At 38.8% G+C, this 19,121-nt stretch overlaps 7 protein-coding genes and 1 non-coding gene across 13 annotated transcripts; 3 read left to right on the forward strand and 5 right to left on the reverse strand.

The window, feature by feature from the left end:
• Positions 1-425: 425 nt before the first annotated feature.
• On the reverse strand, positions 426-2,834 carry LOC103872402 (magnesium transporter MRS2-1). 3 transcript variants are annotated; one of them, XM_009150795.3, is made up of 6 exons: positions 2,557-2,830; positions 2,311-2,460; positions 1,601-2,210; positions 1,060-1,527; positions 927-974; positions 426-833 (listed from the first exon to the last, which is right to left on the reverse strand). In XM_009150795.3, exons 3-6 carry the CDS (start codon positions 2,189-2,191, stop codon positions 603-605), a joined length of 1,338 nt encoding a protein of 445 aa, XP_009149043.1. In that variant the 5' UTR covers positions 2,192-2,210; positions 2,311-2,460; positions 2,557-2,830; the 3' UTR covers positions 426-602. The 3 variants fall into 3 exon arrangements, with proteins under 3 accessions (XP_009149043.1, XP_009149042.1, XP_033129247.1); XM_009150794.3 differs by having other exon boundaries at positions 2,311-2,463; XM_033273356.1 differs by lacking the exon at positions 2,311-2,460 and having other exon boundaries at positions 2,557-2,834.
• A 442-nt stretch (positions 2,835-3,276) lies between these two features.
• Positions 3,277-3,919, reverse strand: LOC103872403. The gene is made up of 2 exons (XM_009150797.3): positions 3,709-3,919; positions 3,277-3,628 (listed from the first exon to the last, which is right to left on the reverse strand). Exons 1-2 carry the CDS (start codon positions 3,821-3,823, stop codon positions 3,387-3,389), a joined length of 357 nt encoding a protein of 118 aa, XP_009149045.1. The 5' UTR covers positions 3,824-3,919; the 3' UTR covers positions 3,277-3,386.
• Positions 3,920-4,171: 252 nt separating this feature from the next.
• On the reverse strand, positions 4,172-6,339 carry LOC103872405 (heat shock 70 kDa protein 5). The gene has a single exon (XM_009150799.2). It carries the CDS (start codon positions 6,282-6,284, stop codon positions 4,341-4,343), a length of 1,944 nt encoding a protein of 647 aa, XP_009149047.1. The 5' UTR covers positions 6,285-6,339; the 3' UTR covers positions 4,172-4,340.
• On the forward strand, positions 6,266-9,481 carry LOC103872404 (phosphatidylinositol-glycan biosynthesis class F protein). 3 transcript variants are annotated; one of them, XM_018659898.2, is made up of 9 exons: positions 6,266-6,507; positions 6,617-6,837; positions 6,925-6,990; positions 7,232-7,274; positions 7,508-7,562; positions 7,711-7,759; positions 7,881-7,948; positions 8,029-8,137; positions 9,083-9,481. In XM_018659898.2, exons 1-9 carry the CDS (start codon positions 6,462-6,464, stop codon positions 9,203-9,205), a joined length of 780 nt encoding a protein of 259 aa, XP_018515414.1. In that variant the 5' UTR covers positions 6,266-6,461; the 3' UTR covers positions 9,206-9,481. The 3 variants fall into 3 exon arrangements, with proteins under 3 accessions (XP_018515414.1, XP_009149046.1, XP_018515415.1); XM_009150798.3 differs by lacking the exon at positions 9,083-9,481 and adding an exon at positions 8,259-8,551; XM_018659899.2 differs by having other exon boundaries at positions 6,312-6,507; positions 6,588-6,837.
• Positions 9,482-9,717: 236 nt separating this feature from the next.
• LOC103872406 (AP2-like ethylene-responsive transcription factor At1g16060) lies at positions 9,718-13,606 on the forward strand. 2 transcript variants are annotated; one of them, XM_009150800.3, is made up of 8 exons: positions 9,718-11,002; positions 11,091-11,173; positions 11,350-11,358; positions 11,717-11,805; positions 11,980-12,053; positions 12,165-12,215; positions 12,335-12,411; positions 13,045-13,606. In XM_009150800.3, exons 1-8 carry the CDS (start codon positions 10,812-10,814, stop codon positions 13,491-13,493), a joined length of 1,023 nt encoding a protein of 340 aa, XP_009149048.1. In that variant the 5' UTR covers positions 9,718-10,811; the 3' UTR covers positions 13,494-13,606. The 2 variants fall into 2 exon arrangements, with proteins under 2 accessions (XP_009149048.1, XP_033129248.1); XM_033273357.1 differs by having other exon boundaries at positions 11,983-12,053.
• A 13-nt stretch (positions 13,607-13,619) lies between these two features.
• Positions 13,620-16,284, reverse strand: LOC103872407 (tubby-like protein 8). The gene is made up of 9 exons (XM_009150802.3): positions 15,235-16,284; positions 15,021-15,135; positions 14,733-14,909; positions 14,585-14,640; positions 14,385-14,481; positions 14,213-14,302; positions 14,048-14,140; positions 13,895-13,962; positions 13,620-13,801 (listed from the first exon to the last, which is right to left on the reverse strand). Exons 1-9 carry the CDS (start codon positions 15,630-15,632, stop codon positions 13,726-13,728), a joined length of 1,170 nt encoding a protein of 389 aa, XP_009149050.1. The 5' UTR covers positions 15,633-16,284; the 3' UTR covers positions 13,620-13,725.
• Positions 16,285-17,252: 968 nt separating this feature from the next.
• Positions 17,253-18,849, forward strand: LOC103872408. The gene is made up of 5 exons (XM_009150803.3): positions 17,253-17,682; positions 17,786-18,003; positions 18,089-18,217; positions 18,306-18,437; positions 18,513-18,849. Exons 1-5 carry the CDS (start codon positions 17,349-17,351, stop codon positions 18,624-18,626), a joined length of 927 nt encoding a protein of 308 aa, XP_009149051.1. The 5' UTR covers positions 17,253-17,348; the 3' UTR covers positions 18,627-18,849.
• A 155-nt stretch (positions 18,850-19,004) lies between these two features.
• TRNAK-CUU lies at positions 19,005-19,077 on the reverse strand. The gene has a single exon. It is a non-coding gene; the product is annotated as a tRNA-Lys (tRNA).
• Between the last annotated feature and the right edge of the window lie 44 nt (positions 19,078-19,121).

A 19,121-nucleotide genomic window follows, 5' to 3' on the forward strand; every position in this document is an offset into this window, starting at 1 on the left:
TACTATATTGTTGGGAAGGAATTTGTTTGGGGTCTACGAAGCTCCACATCCTGGAATGTGGGACTGTTATAGCGTATTTACCGCGTTTTTTGGTTGGGTGTAAAACAAGTAAAAGAGAAAGGTTATATTTACACTAGCATGTAACAAAACATACTGTGTTTAAAATGATAATGGGCTTTCATATAGGCCCATATAAGTTCCTGAGTATTCATGACATTGTTTCTTTTTTCAAGCTCTAAAGGTTCCAATAGAAGCAACTCAAATCCGTACACCTGATTTTTAGTTACATCCAGAGGGTTTACTCGTTTTTTGAGCCAATTGCTTTCAGATACAAAACATGTACGTGGTCCTAAATATATATATGTATCTCTCTATCTGTATATAGATGTTTGATTTGTTTTTGAGTATAATTAAGACATGTATGATGTATCAACTATGTTCGGTTACCCGTTTCTAAATAAATGACAAAAGATTTTATCACATTTGCATTGGCAATGTTTAATTGTGCAAAGGAAACAAATCAACAGTCATGTAATGATGTAATAAGCAACATAATAACTGGGGGGCAAGCACATTCATCATGTCCTCTCTCTCTCTCTCTCTCATAGAGGCATGAGTCTTCTATACTTGAAGAACCAGACAAACGCCGAAAATATGACAAAGCCGCAGATTCCCGTGATTATAAGTACCCATCTGAATGCACCTGGCTGAGTGAAGAAATCTATCTCAAAGTTCATTCCAAATATCCCTGCTACCACCCCAAATATGGCTACCACGAATGTTGCAGTCGTCAGAAGCAACTCGAACTGGATCAGCTGATTCCTCACATTATCCTGCCAAAACATCAAAAGACTCTTGAGGTTTCTCAATCTGGATTAACCATTCAGCTGTGGTAGATATAAAGAGATTGAATCTTGAGGTATTACCAGTTGAATGTTAATGAAATCTTCAGTATCATCAATGTACTCCTTCAACTGTAAAGTGAGAGACACAGATGGTTAAAGCTGTCCAACGATGAAAGATTAAAAAGGTAAAACAGAGAGGAGGACACCAAATTACCGAAGTCAGTTTGTTTAGAGTACTATCAATGACGACAAAGTAAGCTTCCAGCAACATCTCTAGCTCTTCTATGTTCTCTGTCACGCCTTCTGAACTCCTAGCACTGTCATGTCGGCTCCTAGCAATACTCACGCTTCTATCCAGTCTACTACGTGAATCAGGTGGAGAAGAAACAGGAGAGACAGGTGCGGAAACAGATAAGCCATCATTTGATCGGTAACCGAGCAAGGACTGGTGGTCACCGTACAAAGATCCTTCCATCCTCTTCTTCTTCTCCGTGAGATACATTTCCGCCATGTCTCCATCGTCATCCATCAGCTGCTCGATCTCATCCCTAACTTTCTGCACTCTTCTTGTGAGCGCTACAAGTCTGCTCTTTAGTCTACGTACACGTTCCAAGTTTAGTGTACTGATCTTCGAGGTAAGCTCGTCTAGTAAAGGGTATGCCTCAATCTCCAACTCTGAAGCCTATAGAGAATACACAAAGTTCAATCAATGTGTACAAGTTAAATCGAACCTCAGCCACTATTAAACTACTAACCTGGGAATCGAGAAAGGTACAAGCCGCTTCGAGGGCGATTTCAAGAGCTCTAAACTCGAAAGGCAAATAATCAGGAGACGAGTTCTCAAAACTATTATCAAAACTCCTCCTCCTCCTACTCAACTGCCCATTATCCTGCTGCCAAACCTCACCTACACCACTAGTCTTTAGCCTCTGCTGCAACTCAACAACATACCTCAGGACATAGTTGTCAAGAGAGTTCAGGAGCAGAACTTCATCTGCGGTGATAATACACCGGATCTGCTCCAAGTTCACAACAATAGCCTTCTCTCGGCCGAGGATAGTTGAGGGATACACGAACAAAGGATCAAGAAGGCGTAGATCACGAGCGGGCAAGTCACATCTACGCATCATAGTGAACTTGTCGACCTCCATGACCTGAGTGTTCCCAGAAGTATCAACACGGATCCAAGAACGCAGGCCTTGTCCACGCTTCTTAAGACCCAAGACGTCAACTCCGAGAAGGGAAGTTCTTCCAGAAGCGGAAGAGCGAGACGCAGCAGCAGCGTCTCTGAGATTCAAAGCTGATGCAGGTCTTGGTGGAAGCAGGCGCTCTTTTAGTTCAGACATTGTAGCAAAGAATCAGACACTGAAAATGCAAATTTATTAACATTAAAATGTCTAGTGGATAGAAACAGTGCAAGCATCAAAAGAATAAAAATTTCCTCGATAACTCAAAAAATGTATACCAGTTTTTAAATAAATAAAAATTGATCTCGTAGTTGTTAACTCTATCCAAGGCAGATGTTACTGAACTAATCTGAGATTCAGACAAGAAAGCTGGAAACTTGGGGGAACTCGCCGTCTTGTGGAGACAAAACACCAGCAACAGGATCGAACTGCTGCAGATTTGAAATCAACCAAACAAATCATGTAGAAGCGTACTAAGCGAAGAGAATCCTAACCAGAACCAGATATATCAGAAGAATCTTTACCTCTGCTACGGAGATTGGTTTCATCACAGTGAATCCAATCAAATAGAGAGACTCGTCGAAGGGAAAACCCTAGAACCAGACAGACCGAACAGATCTCGGTGGAGGCTTCTCGGGAGTTCCCAAGTAAACACGTAATGGATATTGTTTTGCTGTAAATTATTATATGGATGAAGAAGAAGAGAAGAAGAAGAAGGAAGAAACAAAACGAGCGATGGATACGAGTAACACGCAAATAGCTTTTCGTTTAGTCGCCAAGTAGTGACCTCATGTGGGTTAACCTGACTCCTAACCGACCGACTTTAACTAATTTACTCTGGTTTGGACTTTAATTTACCGGTTATAATCCACTGTAATGTGACTAATTTTTTGTCATTAATAAGGTTCAATTATTATTAAAGTAAGAGAGAGTACGACACCAAACTGATTGATCAAAATTGTTTGAGATTTCACACAACGTGCGATCTGAAAAAGACAGAAAGAGGCAGAGATGACGTCAGCAGTAGAGAATCTACAAACAAATATTCGGCGACCCGTTTCAGATTTTTGGCCCGATTCTTTGATAACCCGACCCGATTATCTCCACCAGTCATTGTGGCTGTCGGTTTAAAGCTAGCTCGATAAAGTTTTTTTTAATTTTTTTTGGTAAAATGTTAAGTATTATGCTATGCCAATTTTCAGAGTTTGTCTAGTAATCTCCGTAGCTCGAGAAAGTGTATGCGATGTTCATAATACAATAGTACTTAAGTTCCGTATAAGGTATAATAAAATTTGAAGTTTTCTGAGTAACACATGTTAACTCTCAAGTTGAAACATTTAGGCACACAACATAGTCATCTTATCAACATGTCGAATGGACCTAATGAAAGCATTATAAAGCCTGTGAAAAGAATGGATACGGACGAGAAGAACAACTGTGGCCGGTGGTCCATGGCAGCGTTACGTTTGGGAGATGCTTTACGGCCTCCACCTCTTCCACCTTTAAACCCATGACCATGAGCTCCTTTCCCTGCCCTGAAGATGTATATGCTCTTGTCTTCTTTTTCCTCTCCTTTTATGTCTTTAACTGTAGCCCCTGCCATATACGAAGGATAATACTTTTAACATTTTGGCTATAAACTTAAAGAGATACAATAGATGCTTAAAACAGAGCACCATGGACTTGTTTTTGGTCGAGTAAGCTTGCTGATGGCCTGAGCTCCGTGGAATCTGATGAGATGGAGAAGCAGAGGAAGAGGAGGATTAACAATGCGAGAAATGTTCTCTCCATTTGCTATTTGAGATTTGGTGGATTTGAAGTGACTGTTCTGAAGCTAAAAGTGTGTATATATGCACGTAGGTGGGTCCAAGACAGAACATGTTTTGTAATATGACTAGTGATGGATTTAAGATACGTTTCTTTCTGACACTCCAAAGATCAGATTTGCTTTAACAGGACAAAACAGTGACTGCACGCAAAGACGATTCACAGATATCAACCTATATTTTTTAAAGTGTGTGTGTGTAGCTTGATGGATGATCATGTCTTAAAAGAGTTTTTTTTTAATGTCTGAAAGAGTTGTGTTGCAAGGAAGTTTCGAGACAAACTTCTTGGAGATCTGTAACTGCAACCGAAAAGTTTTGACAGGAAGAATCACTTTATTTACTAATTGAAACAACAATAAAAAAAGCATACAACTAGAGTACTCTCATTAGTTTCAATAGCAATACAGACACTCTCAGATACTTAAGACACACGATACAAATAAAGACTTTCCAACGGCACACACTCTTTGTTTTCCACTGCTTTAATCAACCTCTTCTATCTTCGGACCTCCAGCACCACCGGAGCCACCGCTTGCGGGCATACCACCATCGGGATATCCGGCACCGGCACCAGCCTGATACATCTTGGAGATGATTGGGTTACAGATACCCTCCAGCTCTTTCAACTTGAACTCAAACTCATCAACTTCCGCCAGCTGGTTACCTTCAATCCACTCGATTGTCTCATCAATCGCCTTCTCAATCTTCTGCTTACCTTCTTGATCTAGTTTCTGCGCCAGTTTCTCATCCCTGACAGTGTTTCTCATGTTGTACGCATAGTTCTCCAGCGAGTTCTTGGCCTCCACTCTCTTCTTCACCTGCTCATCCTCCGCCTTGTACTTCTCAGCATCTTGCACCATCTTCTCTATCTCCTCTTTGCTCAACCTCCCTTTGTCGTTCGTGATCGTAATCTGGTTCTTCACACCCGCCGTTTTATCCTCCGCCGACACGTTCAAGATCCCATTGGCGTCAATGTCGAAGCAAACATTGATCTGAGGGACTCCACGCGGCGCAGGAGGGATCCCCTTGAGCTCAAAAGTTCCAAGAAGGTTGTTGTCTTTAGTCCTCGCACGCTCTCCTTCATAGACTTGGATCAGAACACCAGGCTGATTGTCCGCATAGGTAGAGAACACTTGCTCCTTCTTACAAGGAACCGTCGTGTTCCTCGGGATCAACACAGTCATCACTCCACCAGCCGTCTCGATTCCGAGGCTCAGCGGCGCCACGTCAAGAAGCAGAAGATCTTGCACCTTGTCGCTTCCTTCACCAGTCAGAATCGCCGCCTGAACCGCAGCTCCATAGGCAACAGCTTCATCAGGATTAATGCTTTTACAAAGCTCCTTCCCATTAAAAAAGTCCTGCAGAAGCTGCTGAATCTTAGGAATCCTCGTGGATCCTCCAACAAGAACCACCTCATGGACACGGCTCTTGTCAAGCTTAGCATCTCTCAAAACTTTCTCCACAGGATCCATACATTTCCTGAAGAGATCCATGTTCATCTCCTCAAACCTCGCACGCGATATCGTCGCGTAGAAATCAACACCCTCGTGCAAAGAATCAATCTCAATAGTCGTCTGAGCAGTAGAGGAAAGCGTTCTCTTCGCTCTCTCACAAGCCGTTCTCAACCTCCGCAACGCCCTCGCGTTCCCACTAACATCCTTCTTATGCTTCCTCTTGAACTCCGCAACGAAATGGTTCACAAGCCTGTTATCAAAGTCCTCACCACCGAGGTGAGTATCACCAGCCGTAGCTTTCACTTCGAACACACCTTCTTCAATCGTCAACAACGAAACATCAAACGTTCCACCTCCAAGATCGAAAATCAAAACGTTCCTCTCACCAGTCTTAGTCCCTTTCTTGTCTAAACCGTAAGCAATAGCTGCAGCAGTGGGCTCGTTAATAATCCTCAAAACATTAAGCCCAGAGATCGAACCCGCGTCCTTCGTGGCCTGTCTCTGAGAGTCATTAAAGTAAGCAGGGACCGTAACGACAGCGTTTTTAACAGTGTGACCCAAAAAGGACTCTGCGACTTCCTTCATCTTAACCAACACCATCGAAGATATCTCCTCGGGAGAGAACTGCTTCTCTTCGTTCTTATACGAGACCACGATCATCGGCTTATCTCCGGGACCGGAGACAACCTTGAACGGCCAGTGCCGCATATCGCTCTGAACAGACGGATCGGTGAATCTCCTCCCGATGAGACGCTTCGCGTCGAAGACGGTGTTGTGAGGGTTCAGCGCGACTTGATTCTTCGCCGCGTCGCCGATCAACCGCTCCGTGTCGGTGAAGGCGACGTAGGAAGGAGTCGTGCGGTTGCCTTGGTCGTTGGGGATGATCTCCACGCGGTCGTTGATCCACACTCCGACGCAGCTGTACGTGGTGCCGAGGTCGATGCCGATAGCTTTATCCGATTTAGTCGCCATTGTTGATTGCGAAGATTAGGTTTTTTTCGATTTATTTGAGCTGTTGTTGTTTGCTTGTCTGCTTGATGAGGAATTTGAATCGATGGAAGCAGATATATATAGGCATTGGACAGGTGAGAGACGACATTTCGAGAGAGAGCTCGTGGAAGTAACAAGCCACGGAGATGATGTAGAAAGATGGCGAAGTCTCAAACAAGTACCAGAGACTTCTGGATTCGCCGGGGTAATGATTCATATCTGGGCCATAAAGGCCTATTATGGGTTTAATGTTTAAGCCCATATATAAATATAAAGGCCCAATAGTTTTTTCTCCGTCTTCTTCGCTCGTTCAGATCCGGAAGACGAGAGAGAAGGGGAAGCCATGAAAGAAGCTAAGCAGAAGAAGCTGGAAACCTCCATTGGGGTATCTAGCAATGGTTCGATATCAGCGCTGGGTGCGTTTTCTGTTTACTTGATGACTGAATTGTTTCTGGCCGTCGGATTCTGGGTGGCTCGATTCAAATTTTCAGTCGATCTCGTCTCTGATCCATCTCTGACTCTGTTTCTTCTCTGGGTAATGTGACTCCACTTATTTTTATCTATCACTGCTCAAGTGTTGATTTTTAGTTGATATAGACTTGTTTTGATGTTAAACTTTCAGAGTATTGAGTTTCCGGTTGTGGTGATCATCTACAGCTTTCTACGGAAAGACCCAGAGAAATGTTCGGTGAGTGTTATTCGTTTCTGATTTTTTTTTTTTTTAATTATGTTTCAGTGAAGCTGAAAGGGTTAAAGAAGCTCTTTGAAATCGGTTAAACCATGCAGTTTTACTAAAAACAATAGTTTCTTTTCATTAAGATGTTGCACTTTGTAATTAGAGAAGTTGAACAAGTGTTTTGCTTTGTATAGAGAAGGCACAATGAGTCTGCTTAACTCTCTATTAATGTTTTCTTTGAATTGCTTTCCAGTGTTCTAAGGCTGTTGGGCGAAGCATTTTAGGACTTTTTTCAGGTTTGTGTTTGTTGCTTTTCAACTTATTATCGTTGGTACGAATAATAGGAACAACCAAAGGCTTCACTTGTAAAATTTAAGTTGATTATTGTGTGATGTGAGTGATCTCCCCAGCTCTCCGAGTTAGCAACTATGTAATAGCTTACCCAGTTACATCAAACTCAAGTAGGACGGATTCCAGTATGCTTCCTTGAATGTCACTTTTCTGAGGCTTTTCTTTGTTTGATTAATAGGGGCTTTTATGAATGCTCTGGGAGCGGTTGCTTTGGGTGCACCAATTGGAGCGCAGTATGTTTCACCAATATCTTGTCTCTATCTCTTCTGATTCTTTTTCCTTTTTCCTTTTTATGGAAGTAATGTATGTGATCACCCTTCTGCATGGAGATTGCATGATTTTCTAATGCTGACATGGGCATTTACCTCTCATCTCATGCAGATATCTACCAAAAACAATTCACTGGTCCTTTCTTATGTCTGTTTTCACGGTAAGCTGCCTCCTGCTGCAGCTCATATCACTTAAAAAGATGTAATGATGTTGATACTGCGCATGTGTCTGCAGTCTGGGACAAACCTTTGATTGTCTCTAGTTATTTTTGAACTTAATAGTTTGTACCAGCAACTGTAGTATTTGGTGCATCATTGACAGATTGGCATCGTGTATTCGCTTCCGTGAAGTAAGTTATTTATTTTCTTCCTTATATGGCAGATCACACAAATTTTATGTATTTAATCCGTATTTTGTTGTTTCTTATAGACCTAGTGGAAATATAGAGTATATGATCCTTGTTCCAGCATATGGAGCAATTATTGGAGGATGGTTTGGAGCTTGGCCTATGCCGCTTGACTGGGAAAGGCCATGGCAGGTAATATTTTACTATCCCAAATTTATACGTGCAACATATTAGTTCTTGTTCTTGGTCATGGTGGATGAGTAGATGTTTATGTATAACTAACTAATCGTTATATTATTATTATTCTAAATAGGAATGGCCAATATGCGTGTGTTATGGAGCTATAGGAGGCTACATTGTTGGACAAATTGTCTCCTTGTGTTTGATGTTGTTTCTCAGGAAACACAAGAGTTTGAAAGTAGCCTAGAATGGATTGACAGTACCCAAAACGAATTTTGTTTTGTTTTGACTTGATTGTTAGCTAGATTGAGAGGCAACAATAGGGAAAGGTTTTTGTGAGCTTGAACAGAGGCTATATATTATCTTTCACATAGAATCAAGCAAGTGTTTCATAATTGCAAAATTATAAATCATTGTCTTTGCTTTCTTGCAATTCTTTTCACTCTTAAAGAAGTCAGGATCATCAGGCACATATCAAAAAACCAATCTTCTCCAAAACCATTCAGATTACTGATAATGGGCGCAGGCTCATTGAAAGTCTTGTGGATGGGGCTAGGCTCAATTTAGTTGATGCCTATATTAATCAACGTACCAGATGCCTTGTCGTTTTTTATTTATTTTAAAAACCGACGAGAAGTAAAAAGTTGCCTTACTTTTATGTTAATGGATATTATTTATGGGTTAATTTCACTGATATGAGTTAGAAGATAATAAAATAATAATTTCTTAAAAAGAAACATCATACATTTATACAAACCAAACAACAATAATCGTCATTAAGTGTAATCAGTAGATCCAAGACACAGATCAGTTCTCTGTCACTACAAAAAAAATAACAGAGCGGATGGATGTACATAGAATCTATAGATTCCGTTATTTTTTTATCTAAATTTGCTACACAGAGTAAATAAAGTATTGTACTTGATACCAACGCACAGTGTTGACTGTACGCTGCAAAGATCATGGACAAACTCTGTCGGATGTCGTGGCGAGCGGTTATTGGCTGGAAAGGTCTCATTTGGGCCTCACTCTCACATGAATGTGTTCAATGCTGCGAAAGTGCGTGAGCTCCGTGTCTGAAACATATGGTAAAACGCCGTAAAAAGATGGCATACCCGAAAAGGGTGGTGTGGTTACCATTTACTTGCATTTCTCATTTATATCTCGCCCTCATCCTTCTCTTTTTTTTTTTGTTTTTTTTTTTTGTCAACTTCTCTCTTTCTTTTTAATAGACATGACAAGACTGTTAACATTTTGATTGGTTTGAAGTTTGTAGACAAAAAAAATATCATATCAGTAAACGGTCTGACTGTTAAATGATGGCATGTATTGACTGATATAAGAGAACTTAGATCATATGATATTTTCTTAGCCAAACCAAAAACATATATCATCATATGATATTTTCTTAGCCAAACCCAAAAAATGTATAAATTTTTAGGGTCCGAAACGTCGTCAGCTCAATGTAAAACTGATAATAGTTAGTAACGATCACGATCTAAATAAGAACAATGTAATATGGAGGTTTCACTTTTTATACTTGAACGTAATTAATTATGATACGAGACCACTCTTATCTTATTTAAAACATGTATACATGATTCAACTAGCATGGTGTATCTCGTCAAACTTTTTTAGTACTAGTAATTATATTTGTTAAGTGTGGTGTATCTTTTAAGTCGCTAACTAATTGCATTAGTTATCACGCAATGTATCACATGGCTCATTTCAGATAGTCCTCTTGAAGACAATTTTTACTATAATTGTTGACATTTCCTTCCCGTCCCATCAAGGAGCAGCCGGGGGCAGGTACACACATTAAATTGTAGCTTTACTAACAATATAAATTACTGTATGGTAATCTTTTAACCTACGATCTATTTTCTATTACATACATGTCCGATGTTAAAAACGATGATGATTATGCAAAAGAGGAACTATAAGACAAGAGACGAGTACATATAGCATGTAGAATTTTGCATGGTTTGTAATTTTGTTCATATAAAGTATGTTTTGTCATTGGAAATTTGGTGTTGGAGCCTTGGAGGCTTTCCGTGGTTGTATGATTATTATTGTTTTTACTTTGAACAACAATTATGATTTGATTATTATTGTTATTTCGTAAAATGTGTGTGTTTAGATGAATAAGAGACCCAATGACACATATTGCTATCAAATATAATCCAATATACATGACATAATTATACTAGGAGGTCTGATCATTAACATTATAGATGTGTGTATCTTTCATGGCGGCCCGACCAAACAAAGAAGTAGATCAACCAAGAAGCTGAGAAATTACGAAGCTCCGGTTTTGATTGCCTACTTTCTCCACGATTCTTGGCCAAGCCTATCTAAACATCCACGTGTCCGTTCCTTATTTCTCCTGAATTAAAGATTTAATCAACCGAAGATTTGTTTTTGTATTGAAAACTGATGCTAATCAAATCAGATACAAATGGTTTTTGATTTTTATTTAATGAGAGAAATCTAATTGCATAAGTACAAAGAGAGCCGTAGAAAAGAAGACATTTTAAAGAAATAAACAATAAAAATGTTTTTTAAAAAATAAACAGAAATTATTAATTTAAATACTCAACCATTTCTCTTTATAGTCTCCTTAGAAAGAAAACCATTTCATCATTTTCTTCTCTTTATTGTTTCCCTCTATTTCTACTTCTTGTTTATGCATATCTCCGTCCAAGACTCTCCGGTAATGAAAGAGATCTCACGGCGGAGCAAGAAGACTTCCGTTGAGGACAAAACCACAGATGAGTCATCAGCATCATCGGTAGTCGTTAAAACTAAACGAAAACGCCAATCGCAACCGCGAGACGCTCCTCCACAACGCAGCTCTATGTATAGAGGAGTCACCAGGTTTGTGGGAGAAGGCAACACACTCAAAAAGTCACCGTTTTAAAACGTTTTTTTTTCCTTAATTGTTTACATGTACATTTTGCATTAGGCATAGATGGACTGGAAGGTACGAAGCGCATTTGTGGGATAAGAATAGTTGGAACGAGACTCAAAGCAAGAAAGGAAGACAAGGTCAGTAGTATGTTTACTCCGATTAATCCGGAGGAATTAGCTCGTCGTTACTGTTTTTGATTTGAATGAAAGTAATTACTATCTTTATGAAATTAATTTGTTTTTATTTTAGTTGTTAATGTGTTTTTTTTCTCTGACGATACTGACCGGAATATTGGCCGACTCATCACGTGCAGTATATTTAGGTGAGTTTGTTTTGGTCATTTTTCATATGGCGTTTTCTTTTTGCACTCCCGGATTGGTAGCCAACACTTTATAAAGGATATAATAGCATATCAGTGACAAAAAAAAGGATATAATAGCATATTAAAAATGAAAATATGTATTTTCTCAGTTCTTTAGAAAGTGGATATGTTGGCAAATCAAAAAGAAAAAGTTCACATTACATCTACTGAGAGTGACACAACGAACGAATAATGATTCTAATTTGATGGCATCCATCTTTTATTCTATTCACATTTACAGTTCACAAGTTTAAATATTTACTAATGAAAAATTAAAGCAAGTTAGATAAAACATTTATTAATATATGGTGTTGCACAGGTGCATATGACGAGGAAGATGCAGCAGCACGTGCCTACGACTTAGCAGCATTGAAATATTGGGGACGAGACACAGTCTTGAACTTCCCTGTAATTTTTCTCGGAACCTAAGTTAATTGTTCACATGATCTTTGTGTACTTCACAATCTTTTTCGCCTACTTGTTTTCTTTTACAAATAGAATACAAACGAGGAAGCATGTTTACAAATTATTAATTTCATTTTGAGTGTTTTATAATTCTTGATTTGTGTGTGTGATTTATAGCAGTGTAACTATGAAGAAGACCTCAAAGAAATGGATAGCCAGTCGAAGGAAGAGTATATTGGATCTTTAAGAAGGTGATAATTAAATAACTTATTATATTTCGTGACTGGTGATTAGCTAATCATCTTTGTCTGTTAACAAACTAAGAGTTGATTAATAATATTTTGTCATTACATTTTTAACAGGAAAAGTAGTGGGTTTTCGCGTGGTGTGTCAAAATACAGAGGCGTTGCAAAGTAAACCGAGACTCTTCAATATCCTACTATATTTTTGCTTAGGATAATAAGAACAAATAACAACCTCAATATATAGTATAACTAAAAATGTTGATAAGGTAACTGTTATGGACTTGCAGGCATCACCATAATGGGAGATGGGAAGCTCGAATAGGAAGAGTGTTTGGCAATAAGTATCTATACCTCGGAACATATGGTAACCTTAATAAGACTAGACTAGTTATGATATATGCATCTTGATCGTAGTAAGTTATAAAATTTGACGGTGATATATATATATGCTAAAGAAAAGAACTACACACATACTATGTGTGTTTTTATTTTCATAGTAGCTTAACTTTTCTACTTATAAATCTTTTAAGAGGGAGTTGCTATATCGATATGCATGCACGTAATCAGATCTTGAGTTGGTTGGGAAATAGATCACCAAACCCAACCACTTAGTCAAGCCTTTAATTTATTATATAGTTTTTTTTCTTATGTTGACATTATATATATTTATTGTATGATTTATACTCTAAGTCGCTCATCCAATTTAACTGGCCAAATTAATTCCACTATTTATGATTATGTTTCCCATTTTGTCCCATATCAAAGGGAAAAAGTACATAGAGAGTTTTAAGAAAAAAAAATCAACGGAAAAGTACATTTCTATTGACTTGTAGTTGTAGGCTTGTAGCATAGTTTTTAGAGATTTTTACCTTACGTATTGGTAAAATGTAACAACTAATAACCAGAAGTAAATCTTTTTTTTTGGGACAACTAAAGTTCCTTAAATTATGCATAAGTCCTTAATATTTTGATTATGACATTTTACACCCTCTTGTAGCTACACAAGAAGAAGCGGCCATTGCCTATGACGTGGCAGCAATCGAGTACCGTGGACTTAACGCCGTTACCAACTTCGACATAAACCGTTATCTCAAACTGCCGGCGCCGGAGAGCCCTATCGACGCCGCGAACATCCCGCATTCCGATCCCAGCCCGTTTATAAACCCCGACCACGAGTCGGCACCGTCGCAGAGCCAATCCTCCTCCGACGAAAACGATGACCGGAAAACGAAGTTCCTAAAGTCTTCGCCTTGCTCGAACGCAGAGGAGGTGGTCGGACCATCGACGCCGCCGGAGATCGCTCCGTCTCGCCGGAGCTTCCCGGACGATATACAGACGTATTTCGGGTGTCAAGACTCAGGGAAGGTGGAAGATGATGACGTCATCTTCGGTGGTTTAGATTCTTTCCTCACGCCTGATTTCTACAGCGAGTTGAATGATTGCTAAACAAAAAAAATGGATTTGATAAGTTTTGTTTTTAGTATTATTCTTTCTTTTGTGACAATCTTATATAATAAAGTTTGAATCTTTTTTAACACTTTCAAAGATTCGTTTTCGTTTTGGGATTTGAGAGGCAGTGAGATAGAGGAATTTATAATGCAGAATAGTAAGGGATACATTATGATATGATCCTTGGAGGAGATGTTCAGAGATTGAACTCTTCTCCAAGTTCTAATGATCAAACAGTACAACAAAGTTTGGAATCAATGGAAGCTAAGCAGATGCAGAATGCTTGGTAGCCTGAGAATGGATACCTGCAAACAGATAAAGCAACATGTTATTTAGACAGATGAACCTAAGGTTAAAGTATGTTTATAGTTAATCTCATTTGGTGTTGGAGCAAGTACCTGAAGTCAATTACATACTTTGCTTTGTCTACTCTTCCCATCTGAAGAATCGTCTGCCTTGAATTCTCCTGTTTTTAAATAACACAGAATGTTTAAAATTTTGGAGATTGTGTGTGTTTTTGATTAAAGCTCAGAAGAGTTGTGGAAATGTACCGTGAGTGTGAGCTGAAAGTTTTTCACCGAGCTTTGTATTTTTAGACTTGTTCTTCCTCTGTCTCTGAAGTCCAACTCATGCTGCTTGGAGATCTAATGAAAAGGAAAGAGACTGAATCAATATAAGCTTCAGAAGTTACACCAACGAATCCCCCTGAGACTTACTTTGTTGTAATGTGGTATCCTTGAGCATAGTTCCTGAACTTGATCCTTATTCTCAAGCCAATCAAGCGGTAGTTTACTAGCTTGTTGGACCTATGAAGAGATACCGATTAATATTTTTTATGTTTTAGGAATGCAAGATTTATAGAGAGAAGCTTCAAGATTAAGCCTTTACCTGCTTACTGTTGTTCTTCTGCACTGGCTGCTGCTTTGGTAGTAAAGCTCTCATTCTTCGGTAGCTCCCTGTCCAAGTTGCTATAGTAGGTGTGAAGCTGCAGAAGCCAACACAGACATAATAAGCAAAGAAACCCAAAACTAAGGGAGAGTCAACTTCACCAAAAGACACACAGCATTCACAAATCCTCAAAAGCTTACATTACAACTGAAAGAAGCGGCTTCACAATTTTACCAACAGATCCAACTCGAACTCCCTAAAGTGAAATCAAAAGAGCAGAAAGATTCAGCTAGAGTTTCAGACCACTCAGCAGAACCAACACAAATACATTCAGCTCAAGTTTCTGACCTTATCCCAAATGTAGTACTTAGAACCCATGAGATTAGCCGTCATAGAACCAACATAACTTTCATCCGAACTGCACAATAACCCCTTAACATTCTGTGCAATCCTAAACACAGACTTCCCCTTACGCCGCCTGTGGTAAGCCACTGCTAGCTTCCGGTCTTTCCTTCCACGACCTTCCTGAAACACATCATCCAACACAACACTTGTAAGCTATCAGAAACATTAACATCACTGCATCTCAATTCTCAAACAGTATCATACTAGATCAGATATATATGTAACACTTACATGTGTATAAAGTGAATATACAGAACCATCGCGTAACCCTTCTGGTGATTGTTCTTTGACAATCAGACAAGTGCATCTACCAACATCCAAAGGTAGCGTCTTACACAGCAAAGCCCTGTTCAACAAGTTGTATATATATACACATGCTCAAGACAAGAAAAAAAAAAGCACAAGAATTTTAGTAACTGAGTTCTTTTCTTTTTTTTTTTGTTACCTATTAGGCAAAGTAGACCAAGAGGAAGCAGGGGCAGCTTCGGAATCCGAAAATTCCCAGACTTTCAAATGCTCAGAATCAACACTAGTCCAAGTTTTCATACCCTTATCGACCTCATCACTGTTCAGCTGCATACACACTTGCAGCGATGTCTGCTTCAGAGCTGTTCGACCACCCGTCGAGAAAGATTTGAAGTTTGTTACCTCATTGGGAAACTTAGAATCTCCCTTCATCGATTTAGACTTCAAAGCTCGATCTTGCTTCTTAGTTTCCACAGAGGCAGAGCTGTTTTCCGGGGAGACATTCTCCTTGTCCTCTCCTTTCTTAACGGAAACAGAGCGTGAGACTGTCTCCACGTTTTCTTTATTTTCGTCGTTCTCTTTTCTCGAACCAGCCATGGTTTAGGCTTCTGGGTTGCTTTCAAGTTTAAAACTTTCTGAGGGGGCAGAGAGTTTATTTATATCTTTTTTCGAATTTTGAAGATGTTGATAGGTGTTGACAAAAGGTGGTGAGTTAGGTTTGACCTGAAAGAGAATTTGGCGATAATGAGTAACGTTTTAAAAAGTTCCACAATGTTTTCCATTTGAATTTGAATAAACCATCGGGGATTGTGCGAGAGCACGAAACCAAAGACACTCTCTGTCTCAACAACAAGAAGAAGAGGTTATGTGTTTTATTTTGCCTTTTTCTCGATTTTCTATGGACCCAAACTGTCACTAAATAATACTACTAGTAGTGGGATTCTTCCTTGTCGTTTTCCTTTGTCGGGAAACTGAGATTTTATGATTGGGTTGAGGGAGATTTGATTATTAGCGGGAACCGTGTTTGAAAAACCGAGTAATATAAACAGATTAATTACCATTTGGTTTGGTTTGGTACACTGATCAAAAAAATAAAAAAGTTTGGTTTGGTACAACTTTGGTTTTGTTGGATTAAAAGTTAGTAAACCAAAATTATTCATATCTTTGACTAGAACTAGGGCTGTTCAATATGGTAAAACCGAACCGTACCGAACCGAACCGAACCGAAATAGACAATATGGTTTGGTTTTGGTATATACTATATAAACCGAATGGATATAATTTTATAAAAACCGTAGGATTTGGATATAGTTTGGTATATAACCGATTAAACCGAATAAACCGAACAAAACCGATTAAAAGTAGAAACATGTAAATATGTATCTATTTTATAACAATACATGAAAATCTATTTGTTACATAAGTTAAATTTATGTTAATAATTGTTACCATAATTTTATAGTAATAAAAAACCTTAATTTGTAAAACAATTGAACTATAACTAAATAACAATACATCACAATTCAGACATCTTATTTTCTAAGTCTTTTTTGATTTTTTTGCTTTATTTTAGTCTTCACTAAATTAATATGAAGATTATAAATTTGATGTACAATAATTAATGAAAAATTTTCAATTGAAAAAGCATGACTTTAATGAACACTAAATATGGAAGAGTGGAAAAACTTTTCTTTCATGTTTCTGTTTTGTTTCATGTTTTTATTTTCAAAATTTCAAGCTTTGATTTTAGTTATAGATTTGATTATTTTATTTGATGATAGAAGTATTTTTACTTTTTTGTTCATTTATTTGAACATGTAATATATTTTTAATAAATGACGGTGTTGACAATATGACTCTAAAATTTATATAATATGATCTCAAAAAAAATAATTATGTTTTTGGTATAAAACCGAATAAACCGAAAACCGACAGCATATAAACCGAACCGAAATAAATATGGATTTAGAATGGTAGTTATATTTTACTAACCGAAATACCGAAAACCGAAAAAAACCGAACCGAAACCGAACCGATATCCGGATTGAACGTAGTCGTATCTGAACTGGTTAAACCGGATTTTGAGCATCTCCGAGTTTTTTTAAAAATACTCAAACCATCGAACTACTTGCCGTTTTGGTTTTCTCAAACCGCATGTCATGTTGTTTTCAGCTTCGCGAATCAACCAAAGCCGATAAGCTATAGTGGTCTGAGCCTCAAATCATCGAGTGGCTAATAACCCATCACTGTTTCCGAAATAGTCCAAAACCATGAGAGGCCACAACTTCGTCGAAGCCCATTATCATCCTTTCAATGGCTAAAGCCACCACCACTCTGTTTGCTATCTCCTCTGTTTCGACTCGTTTCTTGCTTCTCCGTCGTTCTAAATCTCTTAAACCATCAGCTCCAAGCGCAAGACTCGCGGTGCCAATGGCTATGGCCACCTCTGCTAAAAAGGTGGCTCCTGCTGTGATCGTGGGTGGGGGAAGAGTCGGAAGGGCGTTGCAGGAAATGGGTAACGGCGAGGATTTGTTGGTGAAGAGAGGAGAAGCAGTCCCGGTTGATTTCGAAGGACCCATTTTGGTTTGTACTAGAAACGATGATCTCGATGCTGTTCTTCAAGCTACCCCTCAGTCTAGATGGAAAGGTTGAAACTTTCTCTCTACTCTTAAGATTCCTAAGTGAATCAAATTTTCAGATGTTATGATTATGTGGTTCTTTATAGTAAACGGTTATGTGTAAATAATCAGATTTGGTGTTTTTCCAAAATGGAATGATGGAGCCGTGGTTTGAGAGCAAAGGTTTGGGTGATATAGACCAAGTGTTGGCTTATTTTGCTGTGTCGAAGTTAGGTGAGCCTCCTGTGGATGGAATAACTGACACTAACCCAGAAGGTTTAACCGCTGCTTATGGCAAATGGGCTTCGGATGTAGCTGCAAGACTTCAATCTGGTGGCCTCTCTTGCAAGGTTTTACAAGAAACAAACCTTTTCCTATTCTACAACAACAAGAAAACTAATGTGCGTCTTCTTTTCTCGGTGTTTCATTGGTTAGGTACTTGAGAAAGAAGCTTTTCAGAAGCAAATGCTAGAGAAACTCATATGGATTTGTGCGTTTATGCTTGTTGGAGCTCGTCATCCAGGTGCAAGTGTTGGCATGGTGGAGAAAGAATACAGAGACGAAGTACTAAAACTTCCATTCCTCTGTTCTTGTTTTAGCATTTAAGAGAATCGTTGTTTACTTCTAATTTCTAATTAATTTATAAGTTCAGGTGTCCAGACTCATCCAAGAACTCGCAGCAGCTGCTGCTGCAGAAAAGGGACTAACGTTTGAAGACAACATGGTGGAGAGACTATGTGCTTATTCTCGCGCTGTTGCTCATTTCCCAACCGCTGTTAAAGAAGTATGTATCTCTTTTTCTAAAGTGCTAGTGGACCAGACTCTTGTGTCTCAACTAGTTTGTCTTTTTATTATGCAGTTTAAATGGAGGAATGGTTGGTTTTATTCGCTATCAGAGAAGGCAATAGCAGAAGGGAAACCTGATCCATGTCAACTCCACACCCAATGGTTGAGAGAGCTAAAAGTGATATAGAGCCTTGAGAGAGTTTGCGATATATTAGTAGATAGATGATTGGTCTGAAACTAGTTTGAGCTTTGTACACGTATGAGAAGCCAAATAACGGTAAAACGTTTGACACTTTGTTAAAAAAAAGGTCCAGACTTTTATTAGTGAAAAGTCTGCGTATTCAACGATCAAATGTCTGGTTCTTGTCCCATCAGTTTAAATTGATATAGAGCCTTGCGTTTTTTTTGCATCCGAATTGCCCAAATTGAACCAAATCTTTTTTTTTTTTGGGTCAAATTTGAACCAAAACTTTTTGTCATTTAAAACATGAAGTCATCATCCATTGCAATTGTAGCAAGCCCCTGATTCCAGCCACTATAAAGAAAAAAAAAATTAAAAACAATGCGCCCACCGTGGGGCTCGAACCCACGACCACAAGGTTAAGAGCCTTGCGCTCTACCAACTGAGCTAGACGGGCTTGGTGCTGAACGTATTTGGATTACTAACTTATTCCATACCGAG

Source organism: Brassica rapa, chromosome A06, assembly GCF_000309985.2.
Source record: "Brassica rapa cultivar Chiifu-401-42 chromosome A06, CAAS_Brap_v3.01, whole genome shotgun sequence".
Lineage (NCBI taxonomy): Eukaryota > Viridiplantae > Streptophyta > Magnoliopsida > Brassicales > Brassicaceae > Brassica > Brassica rapa.

What these genes read in the sequence shown, in the direction of transcription:
- LOC103872403 (XM_009150797.3), bottom strand. Translation starts at nt 3,823, where the DNA reads ATGGAGAGAACATTTCTCGCATTGTTAATCCTCCTCTTCCTCTGCTTC. An exon ending in CGACCAAAAACAAGTCCATG is followed by an intron (nt 3,629 to 3,708) that starts GTGCTCTGTTTT and finishes CGTATATGGCAG; the next exon opens with GGGCTACAGTTAAAGACATA.
- LOC103872406 (XM_009150800.3), top strand. Translation starts at nt 10,812, where the DNA reads ATGCATATCTCCGTCCAAGACTCTCCGGTAATGAAAGAGATCTCACGG. An exon ending in ATGTATAGAGGAGTCACCAG is followed by an intron (nt 11,003 to 11,090) that starts GTTTGTGGGAGA and finishes ATTTTGCATTAG; the next exon opens with GCATAGATGGACTGGAAGGT. An exon ending in AAATACAGAGGCGTTGCAAA is followed by an intron (nt 12,216 to 12,334) that starts GTAAACCGAGAC and finishes ATGGACTTGCAG; the next exon opens with GCATCACCATAATGGGAGAT.
- LOC103872404 (XM_018659898.2), top strand. Translation starts at nt 6,462, where the DNA reads ATGGCGAAGTCTCAAACAAGTACCAGAGACTTCTGGATTCGCCGGG. An exon ending in AGACTTCTGGATTCGCCGGG is followed by an intron (nt 6,508 to 6,616) that starts GTAATGATTCAT and finishes TCGCTCGTTCAG; the next exon opens with ATCCGGAAGACGAGAGAGAA. An exon ending in AAGACCCAGAGAAATGTTCG is followed by an intron (nt 6,991 to 7,231) that starts GTGAGTGTTATT and finishes ATTGCTTTCCAG; the next exon opens with TGTTCTAAGGCTGTTGGGCG.
- LOC103872408 (XM_009150803.3), top strand. Translation starts at nt 17,349, where the DNA reads ATGGCTAAAGCCACCACCACTCTGTTTGCTATCTCCTCTGTTTCGACT. An exon ending in CTGGTGGCCTCTCTTGCAAG is followed by an intron (nt 18,004 to 18,088) that starts GTTTTACAAGAA and finishes TTCATTGGTTAG; the next exon opens with GTACTTGAGAAAGAAGCTTT. An exon ending in AGAAAGAATACAGAGACGAA is followed by an intron (nt 18,218 to 18,305) that starts GTACTAAAACTT and finishes TTATAAGTTCAG; the next exon opens with GTGTCCAGACTCATCCAAGA.
- LOC103872405 (XM_009150799.2), bottom strand. Translation starts at nt 6,284, where the DNA reads ATGGCGACTAAATCGGATAAAGCTATCGGCATCGACCTCGGCACCACG.
- LOC103872407 (XM_009150802.3), bottom strand. Translation starts at nt 15,632, where the DNA reads ATGGCTGGTTCGAGAAAAGAGAACGACGAAAATAAAGAAAACGTGGAG. An exon ending in TATATTCACTTTATACACAT is followed by an intron (nt 14,910 to 15,020) that starts GTAAGTGTTACA and finishes GATGTGTTTCAG; the next exon opens with GAAGGTCGTGGAAGGAAAGA. An exon ending in GGATACCACATTACAACAAA is followed by an intron (nt 14,141 to 14,212) that starts GTAAGTCTCAGG and finishes CCTTTTCATTAG; the next exon opens with ATCTCCAAGCAGCATGAGTT.
- LOC103872402 (XM_033273356.1), bottom strand. Translation starts at nt 2,191, where the DNA reads ATGTCTGAACTAAAAGAGCGCCTGCTTCCACCAAGACCTGCATCAGCT. An exon ending in GTACCTTTCTCGATTCCCAG is followed by an intron (nt 1,528 to 1,600) that starts GTTAGTAGTTTA and finishes TATTCTCTATAG; the next exon opens with GCTTCAGAGTTGGAGATTGA. An exon ending in ATTTCATTAACATTCAACTG is followed by an intron (nt 834 to 926) that starts GTAATACCTCAA and finishes ATGTTTTGGCAG; the next exon opens with GATAATGTGAGGAATCAGCT.